The sequence below is a fragment of the Theropithecus gelada genome, chromosome 1 (genome assembly GCF_003255815.1).
Source record: "Theropithecus gelada isolate Dixy chromosome 1, Tgel_1.0, whole genome shotgun sequence".
Lineage (NCBI taxonomy): Eukaryota > Metazoa > Chordata > Mammalia > Primates > Cercopithecidae > Theropithecus > Theropithecus gelada.
In genome coordinates this window covers 6,323,243-6,341,885 of record NC_037668.1, presented here as the reverse complement: position 1 = coordinate 6,341,885, position 18,643 = coordinate 6,323,243, and the positions used below count along the sequence as shown (strand labels likewise).

At 45.7% G+C, this 18,643-nt stretch overlaps 1 protein-coding gene across 2 annotated transcripts in view; it reads left to right on the top strand.

The window, feature by feature from the left end:
• The window catches only part of SYT6 (synaptotagmin 6), a 60,818-nt gene extending 49,648 nt beyond the window's left edge, over positions 1-11,170 (top strand). The window contains exons 5-8 of one of the 2 annotated variants that reach the window (XM_025401595.1): positions 3,980-4,151; positions 5,374-5,524; positions 9,134-9,202; positions 10,847-11,170. In XM_025401595.1, the coding sequence (XP_025257380.1) occupies positions 3,980-4,151; positions 5,374-5,524; positions 9,134-9,151 (341 nt within the window). In that variant the 3' untranslated portion in view covers positions 9,152-9,202; positions 10,847-11,170. The remainder of the gene's footprint in view (positions 1-3,979; positions 4,152-5,373; positions 5,525-9,133; positions 9,203-10,846) is intronic. The other variant, XM_025401605.1, reaches the window with a different exon arrangement.
• The last annotated feature ends 7,473 nt before the right edge of the window (positions 11,171-18,643 follow it).

Below are 18,643 nucleotides of genomic sequence, written 5' to 3'. Positions count from 1 at the left end.
TAAGGATAAGTTTTCTTATTTATATGAGGCCCCAGGACTTCCGGAAGGGTTATGTCAAGTTTGAGCGTGTAAATGTTTGCCAGTCTGTGCAGGCTTATGGCAGCAATTCTGTGCACTGAGCCAAGGAAACAAATCCACTGAAAAGCAAAATGCATTTGTATTTGAGGCTTTACTGCAGGCCTCCTGGCCTCAGCCTCAGCACCAAGAAAGCTGCTAGGTACAGCAGGAACATAGAAATATAGTCCTATTCTAGTGACAAAGGAAATGCTTGTTTGGGGGCGGCTGCACAGCAACCTGCAGGATGGACGTGGTGTCAGAGGTTTGAGTCTTCCCCTACAATTCTGCAAGCTGTGGAAGGAGGTATTTGAGTTTGGAAACAACAGAGGAGTAACTTGAGTCTTGGGAGCCTCCTTCCCTCATCAGCTCAGACTGCTCTGAGGAGTGAAATGGGGTGAAGCCTCTCAGTCTGGGCTGCACTCAGAATTGCAAATGTGGAAAAAAGCTCAGTTTGTTTCCCTAGATCCCCTGCCCTCCTGCTCAAGAGACTCTTGATGATTCAGATTACCAACATAAAACCACTCAGGAGGTGCTTCTGAACTTAGCTGGGAATATATTAAAGAGTTTTCATCATATTTGCTTTGTATTCTTTATTTATTTGCTGGAAAACCCCTAAGTTGTGGAAGAAGGTATTTGAGTTTGGAAATAACAGAGAAGTAGCTTGAGTCTTGGGTATAATCAGTTGCTGGAAAGAGGTGATGGCTGAGCCAGAAACACCTGGGCTCAGGTGTAACCTGGTGCAGCTGGAAGAAGAGGAGGTATCAGGCCTTGAAAACTGAAGTTTCAGGATAAGGTGGTCAGGAAACCCTAGAGTAACAAGTGTTTGTTGCAGCTCTGAGTCCCTCAGAGCTTCCCACACACATCAGGACGTAGGGAAGAGATTAACAGACCTCTTCTGGCCTGGGAAAAGCTTAGGCAGCAGCAAGTCAGCTTCCCCTAAAGTACAGCCAATGTAGATTTCATTTTAATACCAAAATAAGTGCATAACAGGGAAGAAAATTCACTGAAGACTCTCAAGGCTGCTGAGGGAAATAGGATTTTGCTGCCTAAGTCCCCACACTCTCTTCTCTGGCGTAATTAAATTGATGTACTGGAGAGAAAGCCTATGGTGAAGCTGCTGAGGTCATCACAAAAGCTGCTCTGAATCAGAGAGTTTGGGGTGTGAGATTTTTTTCATGCTAATTTCTAACCTACCTTTCACAATTGACCCTCTTTTTGACCTGGGTTTGGAACCTGTTATTAAACCTTGGCTTGATTCTGAAGATCCAGGGGTCCTCTTTTCATTACAGGTTTCTGTCTATTTTGTTCATTGATGTAAGCAAGTATCTGGAACAGTGGATAAAACACAGTAAGCATTCAATAAATAGATATCAAAAGAATGGATGGTTGAATTTACAGCATGAGGAACCTGGTCCAAGGGTGAAGCAGTGGGGGTGTACTGGCTAGGAGCCTCTCGAACTAGATCTCCTGTTCTTGAGGATGAGTTTGAGGTTGCCCTCAGCCCAGACTTATTTGATGTTGAACTAAGCTGGGGAGTGAATGGAGCTTATTAATTGCCTATTCTTGAATTGTGTGGCATTGACGTCTAAAACCCAGGATCTTCTTGTTCTCCATGATCTAAACTAGCCCTGAATCAATTCTCAAAGCCTATCTGCTAGAACCATGACACTAAAAATAGCACAAAATAATAATAAGGACCAGTATGCTACAAAGGGGTGGTGAGTGCATTCTAAATGCTGAATTTTGATGGCTCCCATGACAATGAGGCTGAAATACACTGCTGGTCTTTGTGTCCCCTCCCTCAGCTGCATAGAGCATCATAGGCTGTTAGAGAGGAAAGGACCTCCAAGATCATCTGGGGCCAGCATTCCACTAAAAACCACAGATTTTTGCCCCAGAAAAGCCTAGGGAACGGTCATCTGTCTGCTTGGCTTCATGGATGCTGGTGAAAGTGTGGGTTCCTGCAAGGGAAATATATACCTGAATTTTATAAATTTCCTATCAGCCAGGCACAGTGGCTCATGCCTGTAATCTCAGCTACTCAGGAGGCTTAGGTGGAAGAATCACCTGAGCTCAGGAGTTCAAGACCAGACTGGGCAAAACAGCAAGACCCTGTCTCTTAAAAAAAATGCATATGCCTTGTAGGGGTGAACAGAGTTGGAGAAGTTTGCTAAGGCATTTGCTCAGTGGCCCATGGGACAAGTGGCTCTGCCTCTATTTTTCCAAGCCTCACGATATGGAAATCTGCTCTGATGTGGGAATGTATGGAAATAGGTAGAGCAGGGGAATGAGGCAGCACCTGAGCAACCTCAAGTCTGGAGCCACTTTGCAAGGCAAGATACATCCTTATGGATCCTGCAAGCTGCTGTGTTAAAGACAGGTCTTGGGGCTAGCTCTGCCCATCTGTCTACCTGAACCTGAATAATGTCCTGGGGCATATCCACAGAGAATGGAATCTGTGGAAAGCAGAGCCTCATGCCAGTTCTCAAAACTCTCACTTCCTTTATACTGAAAATCCCCGAGAGAGGATCCTTTCAAATGTATAGTTAGAGAAGCAGGTTGATTAAACACCTCATGGTCTCCCCATCAACCCAACCTCATGTCCCCACAGTTAAGGCATAGCTACTGCTGCCACATGGATTAGTTGGCAGCTCATTTAGGTGTCTATAGAAATGCCTTTCAGGCTTGGGGTTTCTGATCAGGTGTCATAGTTCTTCCTCATTTCCACCATGGATGTGTGCCTCATCTGCCATCTGAATGATGCCAGGGAATACAGGGCCCTAGTGGGTGCTCAATGTCCAGAAGATAGAACCACAAGCCTATGAATCACAGAGCTGGGAAGCAGCTGCTTGGCTGGCACCTCCTGACAGATTCACAGGAGCCCTGGCTTCTGGGCAACAAGGTGTCTCAGCACATCAGTGTCTCGAAAGCTATTATTACCTGTGAGCCACCCTCCCATTTCTTGAGCTGTGCAGCATAAATAACAATTATGATGGTGACCGAGACACCTGCACTATGAGATACAATAGTTATCACTTCACTTGGGTGAGTAGAAAATTTCAGGGTAGAAAGATGGCCATGAAATACCCATTCAGAAAACTAAAGAAAACAAAAGGATGGGAGGCACATGGAAGTTCAATAAAAGCATCTCTTTGCAGGATGGAGAGAATCCAAGATCCCACTGAGAAAGGAAATGTCAACCAGCTGCCCTGAGTCTCCCCGGGCCACAGCTCCCTCCTCCTCCACTGCCCAGAAGTGGGCAGGAAACGGCTTCCAGGGAAGCAGAGAGCAGGGCCACTTCCCGCCTTCTAGATGCCAAATGGAAATGAGATTATTGAGACAATGGGACCCAAAATTATGTTCTCAGGTGGGGAGGACATGAACAGCATCGTGATTGTTGCTGTTCATTTCACTCTGACACATTGTGTCTCCTTGGCCGTTGTTGAGTCCTATTTTTACCCCGCCCCAAAACCTTTATCCTTTGGTTTATAATTCTGAAAAAACAAAAAAGTCACTCAAGGAAAAGCACTCCTCATAGGTGAAAGAAATAGTGTCATTGTTCAGCCTCATCACCCTTTTGAGTCAGCCAGTGATTGACGAGCTGAGATTTAGGGCTGTGAACCGCATACCTGTCGGCAGGTGCCATGTCAGATTTGGGGCCAGCTTCCCCATTAGTAAAAGTCCATTAGGCGCTCTCCCAAGAATACTGAGGTAGCTAAAGACTCTGCATTTATGAAGCACAGAGCGTCCTCAGAGACAGGTGTGCTACATAAATACAAGGTGGTTTAATTATTTTAACAACCCACTGATACCATCTGATGAGCAGCAGTAGGTCTAAGGCTTCAGTCCCTTTGCTGCAAATGATGTTTGCAGACATCTGTTAACACACTCCATTCCCTTTCCTCTGTCCCCATTGGCACAGATCCCTATGTCAAAGTGTCCCTGCTTTGTGATGGGCGGAGGCTGAAGAAGAAGAAAACAACCATAAAGAAAAACACTCTCAATCCTGTCTACAATGAGGCCATCATCTTTGACATTCCCCCGGAAAACATGGATCAAGTCAGCCTGCTCATCTCAGTCATGGACTATGATCGGTAGGTGGGCGTCCCAGAAGGATGTGATTCCACCCCTCACTCCCACTCCAGCACCAGCACAGGGCTCCTTGACCTTGTGATTCAGGGCTCAGCTTCAGGGTTCAGGCCTCAACTCTATCTGTACCCAAGAAGGGTACAGGAGTTTGAGGAAGAGCATGGATGCTCCCTTAGCAAAGGTTCAAAGTTCTTTTCCCAACTGGCCTATTTCCATCAGGGGCGGCTCTATCCATGTTTCCCTGAATTCACCCCTTGCTATTCCCATTCTTCCATCTGGCACCAAGTCCTGTTATCTGGCCTTCGAAATGCCCCTCTATCCTCTCTATTTCTGCTGTTGCTACTACTGTCACCCTGGGATGGCTGTGCAGCCTCCTAACTGACCCCTGCCTCCATCGATTCCTGCCCCAATTCGGTCAACATACTAGGGACACATCTTCCTAAATGACAGCTTTCTTCCTGGACCCGCCCTTCTAAAGAACCATCAGTGGCTCCTGTGATCCAGGCTTTTCCCTTGGACTCTCACGTCCTTCCCTAATCTGGAACCAGCATATCCATCCAGTCGGATCTCCCCTCTCTCAGATATTTTTCTTCTCTTCCACACCTCCTGCTTTTCCATCTAGGCTGGCTCAGAAACATTTCTCAACTGCTCCAGCCCCTATAACTCCTTCTCTCCAGTTGTCACTTTAGCTAAAGAAGAAAGAAACCATGCAATAAAGCCTCAATACAGGACTTTTAGCCCAAGTTCTCAGGCATAGTATTGACAAACATACTTAAGGGATAATTGATGTTCTTACCTAGTGAATAAATCACATTCCAGCCATGGGGGTTTTGGAGAAATGGTGCTCAGAGATGGTCGATTTATTTGCAAATACTGACGTCTCAGTGAGGTTGTAATGTGTTGGCGGGGTCAAATAAGTGAAGAGACTTAGACTCTCTCACCTCCCAAACTCAGGCTGTCTGCCCAGCATTTCTTGAGATTCCAAACAGGTTTATAACCTTTGCTTATCTGCCTGTGTCCAGTGTCCACTGAAGGGGACTAGGCAAAGGCTTCACTGCCACTGACACCCAGAAGCCCTGCCAAGCATCTGTTTCCAGAGCTCAGAGTTCTGAGTTAGACCCATTGGGCAGAGTCCTACCAGCCCCTCTCCCCCGCCCACCCGCGCTGGACCTCCTTGTCTGAGGGCATGTCTGGTAGCCAATGCTGGGACTTTTGTTTCTCCCTCAGAGTGGGCCACAATGAGATCATAGGAGTCTGTCGTGTAGGGATCAATGCCGAAGGCCTGGGTAGGGACCACTGGAACGAGATGCTGGCATACCCCCGGAAGCCCATCGCACACTGGCACTCCTTGGTGGAGGTAAAGAAATCCTTCAAAGAGGTGGGTGAGGTCGCCTGGCCCTTGGCATGTTTGCTGCATGGCAGTGTGGGCTGGAGAATGGCAGTCGGCTGCAGTGACACCTTCAGCCTTTTGTGGAAAGGTGGGCATGGGGGCCACATGCTGCTTACCCAGTGTGTAATAGGCCAAAAGGAAACAGAGGAAAAAGGTGGAGGCCACCGACACAAAGCCTCTGGTGTTGGGCATTTTGAAAGCAACACTGAGTTCTTAATGGAAAGCAAGAACTTTGAAGAAGACTTCCCAGCAGACCACTGTGCCAGGCCTGAAATGCTTTCACAAAGCCCTTGGCCAAGTTGGTCCTTTAGGAGAAAGCCCCAAGTGGGTGAGATCACAGCTTGGCAAGACATTCTACCCCTGTCAGAACAGTAAGTCCCCTGAGGCTCAAGCGAGGCAGTCACTTGGCAGTTTTCACTGCTTGGATGGAGATGCCAAAGAGCAGGTTCCTCCTCTTATGAATGTTGGTTCTTGCCCTTGTTGGGGAAGGGAGCATGACCTCAAGGTGTCAGGCTTTCTGGCTAAAGCTGTGGAGCTGGGTTGCGTTGGGTTCTAACAGAGACGTAATGGAGAGAGCACTGGGCTGGGAGCCCCGAGACTTGGGCTCCAATCTTGGCCCCTCCTGACTTACTGTATAATCTTGACCCTGTCACTTCTCCCTCAACTGCAAAGAAAATATCCCTTTGAGTGATATCTGCAAACTTCTCCACCCTCCACTGAATCCCACTGACTTAGGATCCTGTATTCTATCACCCTGGTGGTCCCCAGGCCTGCTTTTTCTCAAATGGATTGGAAGTGTGGGTGACCAAACAAGGCTTAAAACTCACTCACAGTATCTCATGCCTTGGTCTGTATCCTAGAAAGCTGGGTGAATATTCTGTCATCTTAACAGGCTTCAAACCTAACAAGTCTAGAGAGCTGTATAAATTGGAAATTCTACTAATACAAAATAAAGCTTTATCCTTTTCACTGCATGGCCCCTCAGCTTAAAATCGGAGTCACCTTCAAAACAGAGTCATCCCCTCCCCACACTCTATGATGCAGAGAAGTCAGGTCGGCAAACCTAGAGAACCCACCGGCTCCCTGCCCTTTCATGGAGGACAAGCCCATTTCCAGCTGTTTCTGGCAGGGTGAGGTGTCTCAGGAGAGCCTGAGAGCCAAGGGGATTGGACCTGTGGAAACACGGGTGATAGGGATCTCGGTTGGTGAGGGGGCAGGCTAATTGATTCACCTCCCCAGACAGGTGGCATGTGCTCTGTGCAGCTCCTGCCCTGTGACCTTTGAGGCGGCATCAAGGGGTATAAAGAAGCAAAGTTTCTGGCAGTTGAGACCTCATATTTCTATCTTGTGGGTGACTTGATTTTCCCATAGCTGTGGACCTTTAATGAGTGAGGCCAGTCCCTCGGCTCTCAGCTCCCCCAGAGGAGCCCCTGCCCCTCTTTTCCAGAAAGCCCTTTCTGCAGAGTGTGGGTGAGAAACCTACAATACAGGAGGCGTTGCTGGGCAGAACGCTAGACAACCTGCAGACAGCATCCAGCATCTCACTGAAGGCTGTGCTGGTTCAACCCAGGCAGAGGTCATGACAGCCCCATCCACCACACCACTCCTCCTCCCCCGCTTATCATCCTTTGGAGATATTTAAGAATAGAACAAGTCTACTAAACTGTTTAGGGTGGCTTAGGGGGAGGGCATGGAATGAGAGCTAAGAGGTCTCTGGTTGGCTGTAGGGCCTTAGAAAACTCACTGCTCCACTCTTGTCTTGGGGCTCCTTGGTAAAATGAGGGGATAAGCCCTTCCCATCTTTGCTTTTCTAGGAAACTCTGACCCTAAACTATGGCTGGGCCCATGAGCCCCCATCTTGTACTGTGACTGCCTTTCTAATCTTGAGTCTGCAATAACCCATCCCTGTTACCAGGCTGAGCCTGCCTGTGGAAAATGGAAAGTGACAGAGCAGCGGCTACAGCTGGGGGTGGGGTGTTGAGTACCACGGAGGAGCTAGGACTTGGCTCCAGAATCACTCTCCTTCATGATGAATACAACCTAATTAAGCCAAATAATTGATTCCAAGTCCCTATTTCTTTGGGAACTCCGACTCACTGGTTCAGACTACAAAAGAAAGATAAAGTAGAATCAAGCCCTTGAAAATGAATATTTGATGAGACAGTAAAGGGAAAGTAACAGTATATGGAAAACAAAAAGAGAATAAATTGATATGCTTTGGGTTTACTTTTTGCTTGACCTCGCAGGCCAAGCTCCCAGGAATGCCCCCTCCCCCATGCATGATCCCACCATTTTCTGCTCAGCTGATCATTCTCTGTATCAAGAAGCTGAAAATGACACTCGTCTCGGCAACCTGAGATTTCAATAGTTCGCATTTATTTGAAATTGTTGCCGACACATTTAGTGCCCACATTTGAAATATCTTTATTAAAATGCATGCAAACCCCCACAGGGCTGACATTAAGTAAGCACCTTGTGTCCGCTGGTGCGATGCATTGTGCTTGGAGGCAATCCTCCCGCTCATCCCCAGAGCTCACAGCCTGCCTTCTTTTCATTCCTGTTCTGGATGTTGAGCAAGAGCTTTGCTCCTGAAACTTGTATCTCCCATTTGTATAATCATAAAGAAATCTCCTCCAGCTCCCGGGAAGATAAATGGCATCATATCTGCAAAGCGCTCTGTATTTATCTTGCACCTTTCTTAAGGGATTTTCAAGTGCTGTGATCGTTTCTTTTTTATTAATGAGAACAGAGGGCATCATACTTGCTCACTTGTTTGGGGCTCAAAATAAGGCTGAGGGGAACAAGTTAACTGAAAAGGTGTCTTTCCCTGCTGGGATTCTTTCATGAATAAAAATTCATTGAGCCATCACAAGTGGCCCTTCCCAGCTGCGGCACCCGCCCCCTTCCCTCTCAGCCCAGAGCCACGTGTCATCATTGTTACCACACACAGGGCTGACCAGCACTCTTCACCAAGGCATTTTATTATGGAGGGCCAGGTTCAGATCATCTGCCAGAGATGTTAAATCTCCATTGGAACGTGACCCATTTCAGAGCAAAAAAAGACCTTACTGGAACACAGGCCTTCTGAAACAACAATCTCCCTGTGTGCTGGGGCCAGGTATGCTGCTATTTCAGAGCCACTGTAAGCCTCCTGGAATCATTCGCCTTCCCATTGTCCATGAACCCCATCTCCTCCCTTTGTTTATCTTCGTAGGAAAACTCGGACTAGCAGGGGAGCCAGTGTTCCTTCTTCATTTGTTCTGGATAAACAGTTATGCTCCCTGCGACTACTCTTTGGGCTGCTACATAAAGGAAGAAAGACACTCTATGAAGCCCTTTTATGTTTTCTCCTCTGACCTGGCCTATCAGTCAGGTTGTGTAAGTGGCACGCTTACCCAGGGAAGAAGCCAGTGATTATAATGTACCTTTCACCAACAGTAAAGGTTGTAACAGAAAAGTAGAACTCCTAAAATGAAGGTCTGGTAAATGAGAGCATTAGTAATCATCTGTTGTCACCTTCTGGTTAAGAAACACTTGAGTCAGAAGCCACAGTGGGCTCAACAACCAGGCATTTATTTATCTAAAATATTTCACCAGGGAAACCCTCGGTTGTGATTTCATTCAAGTGGATGCTGCAAGCAGAGAGACTGCCACCTGGAGTTAGGAGTAAGTACCTGGTGTGGACCCAAAGACGTTAGGTTGCTTATTACCTTTTGTCTCCTTCTTCCCCTAGTGTGGCTAAATGCTGAGATAGCAGCAGGATGGAGTGGAAACAACACTTAGTTGGGTGTTAGGAGACCTGGTTTCGGGTCCTGGCTCTGCCCCTAGCCAGCTGTGTCTTGACTTCTCTGTCTTCGTTTTCTTATTTGCAAGAACAAGGTTAGACTGGATCAGCTTCCAAGCCTGCCTCCAGCGCTGACATGCTAAGATTGCTTAGGTCTAGGTCACATAATGGTAGTCATCGGTACCTGATTGTCTGGCCCTTGGTTAGTCATAAAGATCTTCAGTTGGCCTGCACAGTGAGTCCTAAGAAGCCCACAAAGAACCGAGCCCAGAGAATGGTAACAGAAGCTTTCCTTAGAACTGAAAGCATTAAGGTAGTTTAGTAGGTCTGAATCCTTCCTCAACTTCGTGGGTTTCCCATCTACTCCATAGGTGGTGCTGGATAGAAAGTGATCTATTCCTCAGGTGGCTCCGCCCTTCTAGAAAAGACTGTATTGAGGGAGAATCACATCCTCCCCTGACCCCAAACCTCCATGTGTGCACAGATGCATAGTTGCAGCTTCTGCTCAGCCCCGTTACTCCACAGTGGAGACCCTCAACACTCATGAGAAGCAGAAGGAGGGGGCTGCACTTCCAGGTCAGGAAGGCCATCTTGACCACCTACCTACCTCTTATCTCTGGAGCTCTGTCCTGCAGACACCCAGGAGAGTACTGGGTCTCTGCAACCCACTCCAAGGATGGGTGAGCAGTGGACACTGACTCACTTTGAAGTTATTAATATACAGCCCCCAGGCAGGTCCAGAATATTCATGGGGTCAGATCCTTGCTCAGTAAACATTGCTGCGGTTATGACTGCTGCAACAATGACTGGTTAAAGAAGGATCGAATGGCTCAAGTCCAGCCAGCCTCAGCCCTCTCCTTCACTCCATTACGCCTCATCACATGACCCCTTTCACAGAAGGGTTAGAGTCTGGCTGATAGAAGACAGTCTTTGAGCTAGGAGAGCTGGGGAGGAGAAAGGGGTTACAGAAGCCCAGAAGGGTCTGCTCATGCCTCTACCTCTCCACAAGTCAGGTGCAAATGCCCATAGGAAGAATAAAGACCAAAGGAGACAGCTCAAAGCTAAAGCAGTATCAGATTTTTAGCTGTACTATCAGCTCCCAGACAAATTGCTAATAATGCATGACCATCGGTTCTTGGCAGTAAGGACATATTCTGCACACTGCCTCTTTCGCTGCTAACATAATATGATTTTCAGTGTGAAAAATGGCTGAAGCGCACAGAAATGGTCCAGTCAGAGCACCTCATTCACAAACACACACACACACACACACACACACACACACACACACACACAGTTAAGAAAGCTTTAATTATCTCTGCAGTAGGTCTTTTTGAAAATCAGGTATTCCAAACCAGAAGTTCTAAGCTGTTTCCCTTATGTTTTTGCATGGCTGACAGCAAAATTCAAGAAAGCTTATAAGAAGCTGGGAAAGGTGAATTCAGTGCATTGGGCCAGTTCAGTTTTGCAAGCTGAAATGTAAATTTCTTTAGCAATTAATAACCAGACTTTTCTCCTCTTTACAGTGGCAGGGCCGAGCTGCTAGCTTCGACAGTGAGAGCTCGTGCCCATCTCCGAAGCCACCTCCGACACCATGAGTTGTGCGGCCAAATAACACAAATGGGACTCAGCAATGTTCTCTTTGCACTTGTTCAACCGTCTAAACAGTGTTGTGCAGTCGCAGTGGCGGCAGCAGTGGCAGCCGTCCGTCACTCCAGAGTCTTACCTGCTCCTGTATAGGACAAGGCTGAGACACTTGTCGTGTGGTCAGATCTGTCTTAGTCTTTTCTGTCTCCCAAGGTGATGTTTTTGTGGTTTTTCACTTTTTATGGGTCTACTGTTAAGAAAAGAAAAAAAAAAAAAAAAAAGACTAGGAAAAGACAAAGGGTGGAAAGCCCAGAAGTTGGTTCTAGAAAATACAATGTACACTTTTTTGGAAAGAGGTGGATTGAGTTTCTGAAATGCTGTGTCTCCAGCAAGCTCCACAACCCTGGAAAAGGAGGACGCTCAGTGGGACTGCGGTTGCATTTTCAGTGCCCTGCAGGAATGAGGTGAATCCATGGAAGAGCCTTTGTGAGGCGAATTACTAGTCTTTGAAGCTCTTCGCTGGAGGGACAGAAACCACGTTGGGACCATCAGTCCCATGTTGAAATCACAAGACCTCTGAGGTGCTTGTGAGCCTTCAGCTGAAGTGCAGGATTCCTTGCTGGTTTTCCCCATGAATTGAAAACGTCTTGATTCTTCATGGGAACTTAGTCACTTTCTTTAGGAATGATTCCGCCGAAACTCAACACGCCATACGTTTTCTGATGAGCCACAGTTAATGATCATATTTGTTTGAAAACAGGATCTTTGTTCTCAGAAATAACCTTCATTGTAAAGTAAGAGAGACACATACGTTCTGGAATGATTTCTGCATTATACATAGCTTTATAATTCCATGAGGTATCAAGTCGCTGTTTAAAATGCCTAAACAGATTAAACAACAACTAGATTAAATGTTCTTTTCCAGATGGGGAGTTTTGAAATCCAAGTAGCAGTTTGAGTCCATCTTTCCATGAAGAGTATCTTTTTGATTGAAACTGAGTGAGCGTAAGCCTATTTCAGCCCCTTTGGCTCTGGGACAATATTCATCTTAAACTTTAGTTCTATAAATTACTAAGTACTTCAGTGTTGTTTGTTTCAGTGGTTGTGAGGGTTTCTTGTTTCCTTTAGATCTCTACCTTAGGCCAAACTCAATTTAGGAAAAAAAATGGTTTGAACTATTCTGTGTTGTAATAGCACATTTCTGTTGAGTTAATAGTGTTCTTCGCACCAACCCCTAAAACCAGGTTGATTTGCTCAATCTCAGTTTGTGCAACCCCAGTAAGCGCGTGGAGGTGAGTTTCTACGTTGACTTGTGGCAGCACAATGCCGGTTTCCAGAGCTGTGTGTACTACTTGCAAGAGGCAAGTCTGCTGAAGAACCCCTTCTTTTAACAGTGGAAAATCAAGAACAGAAAATCTGTTCACACATCCGTGTCTTATTCTTTATATACGTTACATGGTAGAGGAGCAGCGACCAATAAAGCATCCCTCACTTTAAACGAAGTTGTCAGATTTCTCTGCTGATAGAACTCTGCATAGTGTCTTCTAGCCCTAAAAATGACCAGGTTGGGCATGAGTTAACAGGATATTGTGGCAAAAGGAGTTTTCTGCTTAGAAAAGTAAATGTAGATAAACCTAAACTCCACCCTGTACCGAGCCTTAGGCTAGGGACTCATGTGTAAAGATGACTTTTCTCCCCAGATATCTTGTGATTGACAGGCCTTCCTAGTCCGGCAGTCCTGCATTTGGGTGTTCTCTTGAGAGTGAGAAAAAAAACCCAAGGTCATGACAAGATTCCTAGCAGGCGACAAACTTCATTGTGATTCTGACTCTAGACTGACCCCATCAAGATAGTCGTTTCCATCAGTGAACAGATGCTGTAGACCTTGCAATTACAAAGGGACAGCTGAGTTTCCTGGGTCATAAGGAGTCCAGAAATTAGTGTGAGAAGGCCCTTCTGGAAGTGAACTCAAAATGCATGTCCAGCTGTCATCACTAAACCCTTAGGCAGGTGAGGATAACCCATTCTAACCTCTTGGAGAAGGGAGTGTGATCAATGTGAATTACAATAGTATGGCTCATCTGAGACATTCCTCTTATATCCAAGCAGCTATCTCCCATGAGTGAACATCCCAATGGTTTCAGAAAATCATCTTCTGAATAGATTCTAGCCAGACCCCACACCACCCTGGCCAACTGCAACCGCTGCTGCTCTGGCAATCTAGGTCAATTCCTACGGGCCTGGGAGCCCACCCCAGGGAGGCTTTTAGCTCCTGCAGCCTCACCCCCAGCACCCTCAAGGTAGACTAGTCTTCAACCTGAATCATGAATGAGACCTGAACATCTGCCAACTTCATTATCTAGCCCAGTAGCTCTTCCCTCACAGAGGAGAAAAAAATGAAATACAAAGTTGATACATTTGTTGGCTTTCTCTGGCCTGAGAAACCTCTCGAGTTGTTGCTGTGAGCTTTGAAAAAGTTGTGATAACAAGGGCCATTTGCACATAGCTTTTTAAAAAAAAAATATGGAAAGTTCCCTTCTCCTTTATTTAGCAGTGTTTCTGGGCTGAAAGATGCCCTCCTCCCTCTCTGCACTTACCCAGGACGTTAATTAATTGCATCGTCATTTAAAATATTATGTTGTTAATTACTGCTTCGTGTCTTCCCACCCCTGTCACAGCCTGGAGTTTTTATTCAATTAAATCTCTGTCTCTTGCCCATTTCTCTTGTCATTTTATGTTCCTGGGGTTTAGCAGTCAGCACACGCACAGGACATCGCAAAGCTTTTCTTTTCCATCTTTGCTTCACATAGATAACCACTTCCCTTCTAACAGAGGTAGAGCAGAAGGGCTTGTTTGTTCTTTGTTCTGCCCGAGGAATACCTGTGTACCCCATCAGGCTGGAATCCACCTGTGTCTTGTCAGGCTTGTGGCTCGCAGATCATTTGGCACACAGGGCTCTGCTGTTCCCTCAGCTGTTCAGCTCAACAAGCAGCCCCTGCAGATGCTGAAGCTCCCCTAGGGAAGTGGGCCACACACTCACATCTGGGAAGTACGATGCTGTCACCCACCAGCAGAGGAATTCTGCTAACCATTGTAAAACACAATTTGGCAAAGCCATGGGAAAATACTGTTGCAACCTCAAAAAAAAAAAAAAAAAAAAAAAAAAAACAACTTTCTAATATAATAGAATATCTCTCTGCTCGCTGCAGCTTTTATTTAATTTAGAGAGCAGTCCATAGATTGGGGCGTGGAAGGGACCATCCATTCCTGCACGTCTGCATCTAAATGAGGGGTGCTCCACCATGAGAGGCCCAGTGAGCTGAACTGCTGAGAGCAGCACTCTCCTGCCTGAAGATGCAGTCTCCCCTTGCCAGTGGCTTCCCATCAGGTCACCCAGCAGCCAGAAGGATGAGGCAATGTGCTGGTCACATCTAGAGCTGATAAACCAAAGGGGTCATTGTGTCTGTTAGTATGGGCTGGGCTATGCTGCAATTACAACCTGCAGATTGCAGTAGCTGAAAACAGCAAAGGCCTATTTCTCATCCATGATAGGCGCCCATCACAGGTCAGTTAGGAGCTTTGCTCATCTACCACAGGTCAGCTAGGAGCTTTTCTCATCGTATTTATTCAGGGGGACTCAGGAGGACAGAGTAACTGAAATCTCAAACACTGCTAGTTGCCACCCATGAGGGAAAAGAGTCCTTGGAAGGGTCTCCTACTGGCCTAAATGCTCTAGTAACACATCACTTTTCTTCACAGTCCATTGCCAGAACTGCTGATAGTGTCTCACAAAACATAAGAGGCTCGAGTTCCCCAGGGAAAGAAGAACTGGAAATACTGAGTTAGCAGCACCTGGGAAGACCACAGTGAATGTAAACAGGCCTGTGGAGGCTGACAGCTACTGAACAATGGAATCAGAAACACTAACACAGGCATCCATGTGTTCTATTCATTGTCGAACGACTTGCCCACAGAAAGCTTTTAGTCTAGTACAATGGCACTGAGTAATGATAGTTCAAGGTAGAAAATGGAAGTGCAGTTACGGAGGTGAAGTAAAAGGCTATAGAGGTCCAAGAAAGAACATCCCAGCTCAGCAGAATGAGTGGCAGCTTCAGGTGCAAAGTGGCTCTGAGCTAGGCGTTGAGGCTGAGTGGGATTTGGAAGTGTGGAAGTTGTGGGGAGGAGGCATATTGCAAACTGAGGGCCCACACAAGTGAAGGTCCAGAGCTGGAATTCCTAGGGCTGCCACCACCCTGAATCTAGGGGAGACAGTGAACCCCCTGAGTTCAAGTGCTACCCTGCTTGCACTGGTCAGCCCAGGCAGAGTGCAGGACTTCTGCCCATGGAGCCCTGCTGTCCCTGGCCCTGAGCCCCACCCCACCAGACTCTAGACCTGGCCCCTGTGTAGCTTTTGCCAACTGCCTCCACTATGACCTGGACCTGCTGCCCCACCCTCCATTGGTGGCTTGGCAACTGCTCCTCTGACTTTAAGACTCAGTCTAGCAGCCTCATCCCATCCACTTAACCAGCCTTTCCTCCCTGGGCTATTATTTCTCAGCCAGAAGCCATTTGGGACTTCATGATCTGTGTCATGTCCTGCTGTCCTGCAGGGTGAGCCCTATCCAGAGGTCTGATTCCTTAGTAGGGGGAACAGGACCAGCCTCTCCCCAGCTTTCCCTCGGCTGTTCATAGCAGCAAGCTCATGTGGAGAGACTGGAGGTGAAGAGATGGGCAGGCAATTGTGGTTGTCCACTCAAGAGGGAGTGTAGGGCTGACCCAGACATAGTCAGGACACCTGTACAACATATGGTGGTCACAGACAGACATGGCGGCTCACACCTGTAATCCCAGCACTTTGGGAAGCTGAGGTGGGAGGATTGCTTCAGCCCAGGAGTTTCAGACCAGCCTGGGCAACAGAGCAAGACCCCATCTCTATTTTTTAAAAATTTGATAGTCACAGAGGGAAAATGTAACACCAGTGACAGCTGAGCTCATCTGGAAGACAGAGAGAGGAAAGGGGGTTTCCCAAGTGTTGTATGTTTTTATACCTTGGAAACTAAGTGTTCTATGCCTTCCACAGAAACCAGAAATTCAGCAGAGCAAGAAAAAGTGATGAGTCCAGTTTGGGCCAAACTGAGTTTGAGATGCTGGAGGGATGTCTAGCAGACAGCTGCAGTTCAAGATGCATCCTGGCAGCGAGGTCAGGTGTGAGATGTTAGTTTCTGGAAACCTTACACTACAAAGCGATGTGAAGACAGGAGGTTGACGCTGTTAAGTACAAGTAGACGAGGGAGCCTAAAAAGAGGTTCTTTGGGAACCATCAGCATTTAGACATCAAGGGAAAAGAAAGTGACGTGAATCATCACGGAGAGGTGCCCAAGCAAGGCTGACTGATGCAAATGCTGATGAACAAAAACAGATCAATCAAGGGCTTCCTAAAATGATTCCTCATAACAAGCGAATCCAAGTTGCTTCAATATAACTCGATTCACAAAAGTCCATTTTCACCTATGTTTGCAGGGCTCCAACTCTTTTTTCATCTCCCATCAGCTTGGCCCTTGATGTTTCAAAAAGAACTGTGTAAAATACACAACATAAAATTTACCATTTTTAATTGTATGGTTCAGAGCCATTAAGTACATTCACATTGTTGTGCTAACATCAACACCATCCATCCATAAAGGTCTTTTCATCTTGAAAAACTAAAACTCTACCAATTACACACTAACACCCCATACCTTCCTTCCCCCAGCCCCCGGCCACCACCATCCTACTTTCTGTCTTTATGAATTTGACTACTCTAAGTACTTCATATGAGTAGAATACACAGGCTTTTTCTTTTGTGGCTGGCTTATTTCACTTAGCATCATGTCCTCAACAGATGTTGTAGTATATGTCAGAATTTCCTTCTGTTCTAAGGCGAAATAATATTCCATTGTATGGATATGCCACATGTTGTTTATCCATTTACTCACCAGTGGCTACTTGGGTGGGTTCTGTGTTTTAGCTATTATGAATGATGCTACTATTGTATGCTATAGGTGTACAAACATCTCTTTGAGACCCTGCTTTCAATTCTTTTACATGTATACCCAGAAACAATTGCTGGACTATACAGCAATTCTGTTTGTAATTTTTTTGAGGAACCACCATACTGTTTTCCATAGCAGCTGCACTATTTTATTACATTCCCATCAGCACTGCACAAGAATTCCAGTTCTCCACATCTTCACTAACCCTTGCTTTTATGATAGTAGCCATCCTAATGGGTGTGAAGTAGTATCTCATTGTGGTTTTGATTTGCATTTTCCTAATGGTTAGTGATGTTGACCATCTTTTCATGTGCTTAGTGGCCATTTGCGTGTGTTTTCTTTGGAAAAAAGTCTACTTAAGTCCTTTGCCCATTTTGAACTGGGTTGTTTTTGTTGTTATTGTTGACTTGTAGGAGTTCTCTATACATTCTGGACATTAATCTTTTATCAGATATGTGATTTGAAAACATTATCTCCTGTTCCATGGGCTGCATTTTAATACTGTTGACCATGTCCTTTGATGCACAAAAGTTTTTAATTCTGATGAAGTCCAGTTCGTCTTTTTTCTTCTATTACTTGTGCCTTTGTATCCAGTAAATAATCACCAAATTCCATGTCAGGAAGATTTCCTCTGTTTTCTTCTAAGAGTTTTACAGGTTTAGATCTTTACATTTAGGACTTTGATCCATTTTGAGTTAATTTTTCCATATACTGTAAGGTAAGGGTCCAACTTTATTCTTTTGCTTGTGGGTATACAGTTTTCCCATCATCATTTGTTGAAAAGACTGTCCTTTCCCCCACTGAATGGTCCTGATACTCTTGTCAAAAATCATTTGACCATATACGCAAAGGTTTATTACTAAGATCTCTGTTCTAATTATTTGGTCTATATGTTTGTCTTTATGCCAGTTCCATACTGTTTGGATTACTGTAGCTTCAAAGTAAGCTTTGAAAACAGGAAGGGTGAGTCCTTCAACTTTGTTCTTTTTCAAAATTGTTTTGGCTATGTAGGGTTCCCTGAGATTCCGTATGAATTTTAGGATGAATTTTTCAATTTCTTCAAAAAACATCATTGGGATTTTAATAGAAATTGCCTTGAATATGTGGGTTACTTTGGGTAATATTGGCAGGAACCCAACTCTTGAAGACACTATAATCACTCCACAAGGTGCCATTTGCTGACATTCTGTCCATAAATCCACCTCTGCTCTGAGAACCCTACTGATATACACATGTTGTGATCCTTGGTAAAAAAACCAAGTACATATGGAGGTCAAAACTAGCTAACCAGACCTTTTACACCAAACTCAACTCTTACCAATTCCCTGTGAAAGTCATCTCCCACAACTGCAAATGTCCTGGCCCAATTCCCAACCGAACAACAGAACTGAATCCTGAAGCCCAGCTTCTCTCTCCTGCTCTACCTCAGCCCCAGAATGCTCAAGAACTTCAAATGGGCTTACTCACATTATGGCAGGCTCACCTCTTTTGCTACATACACATGGGTATTTACTCATCTATTCACTCAAAACACATGTGTTGAGCATCTAATGTATATCAGGTATCATGTTAGAGATGAGAACATGCAAATTTAATAATAATAACAACTAACATACACTAAGCAGTGACTATATGCCAGGCATTGTTCTAAGTGCTTTACATGCAAAATCTCACCTAATTCTCCCTCCAGCCCTAAGAGGGTAA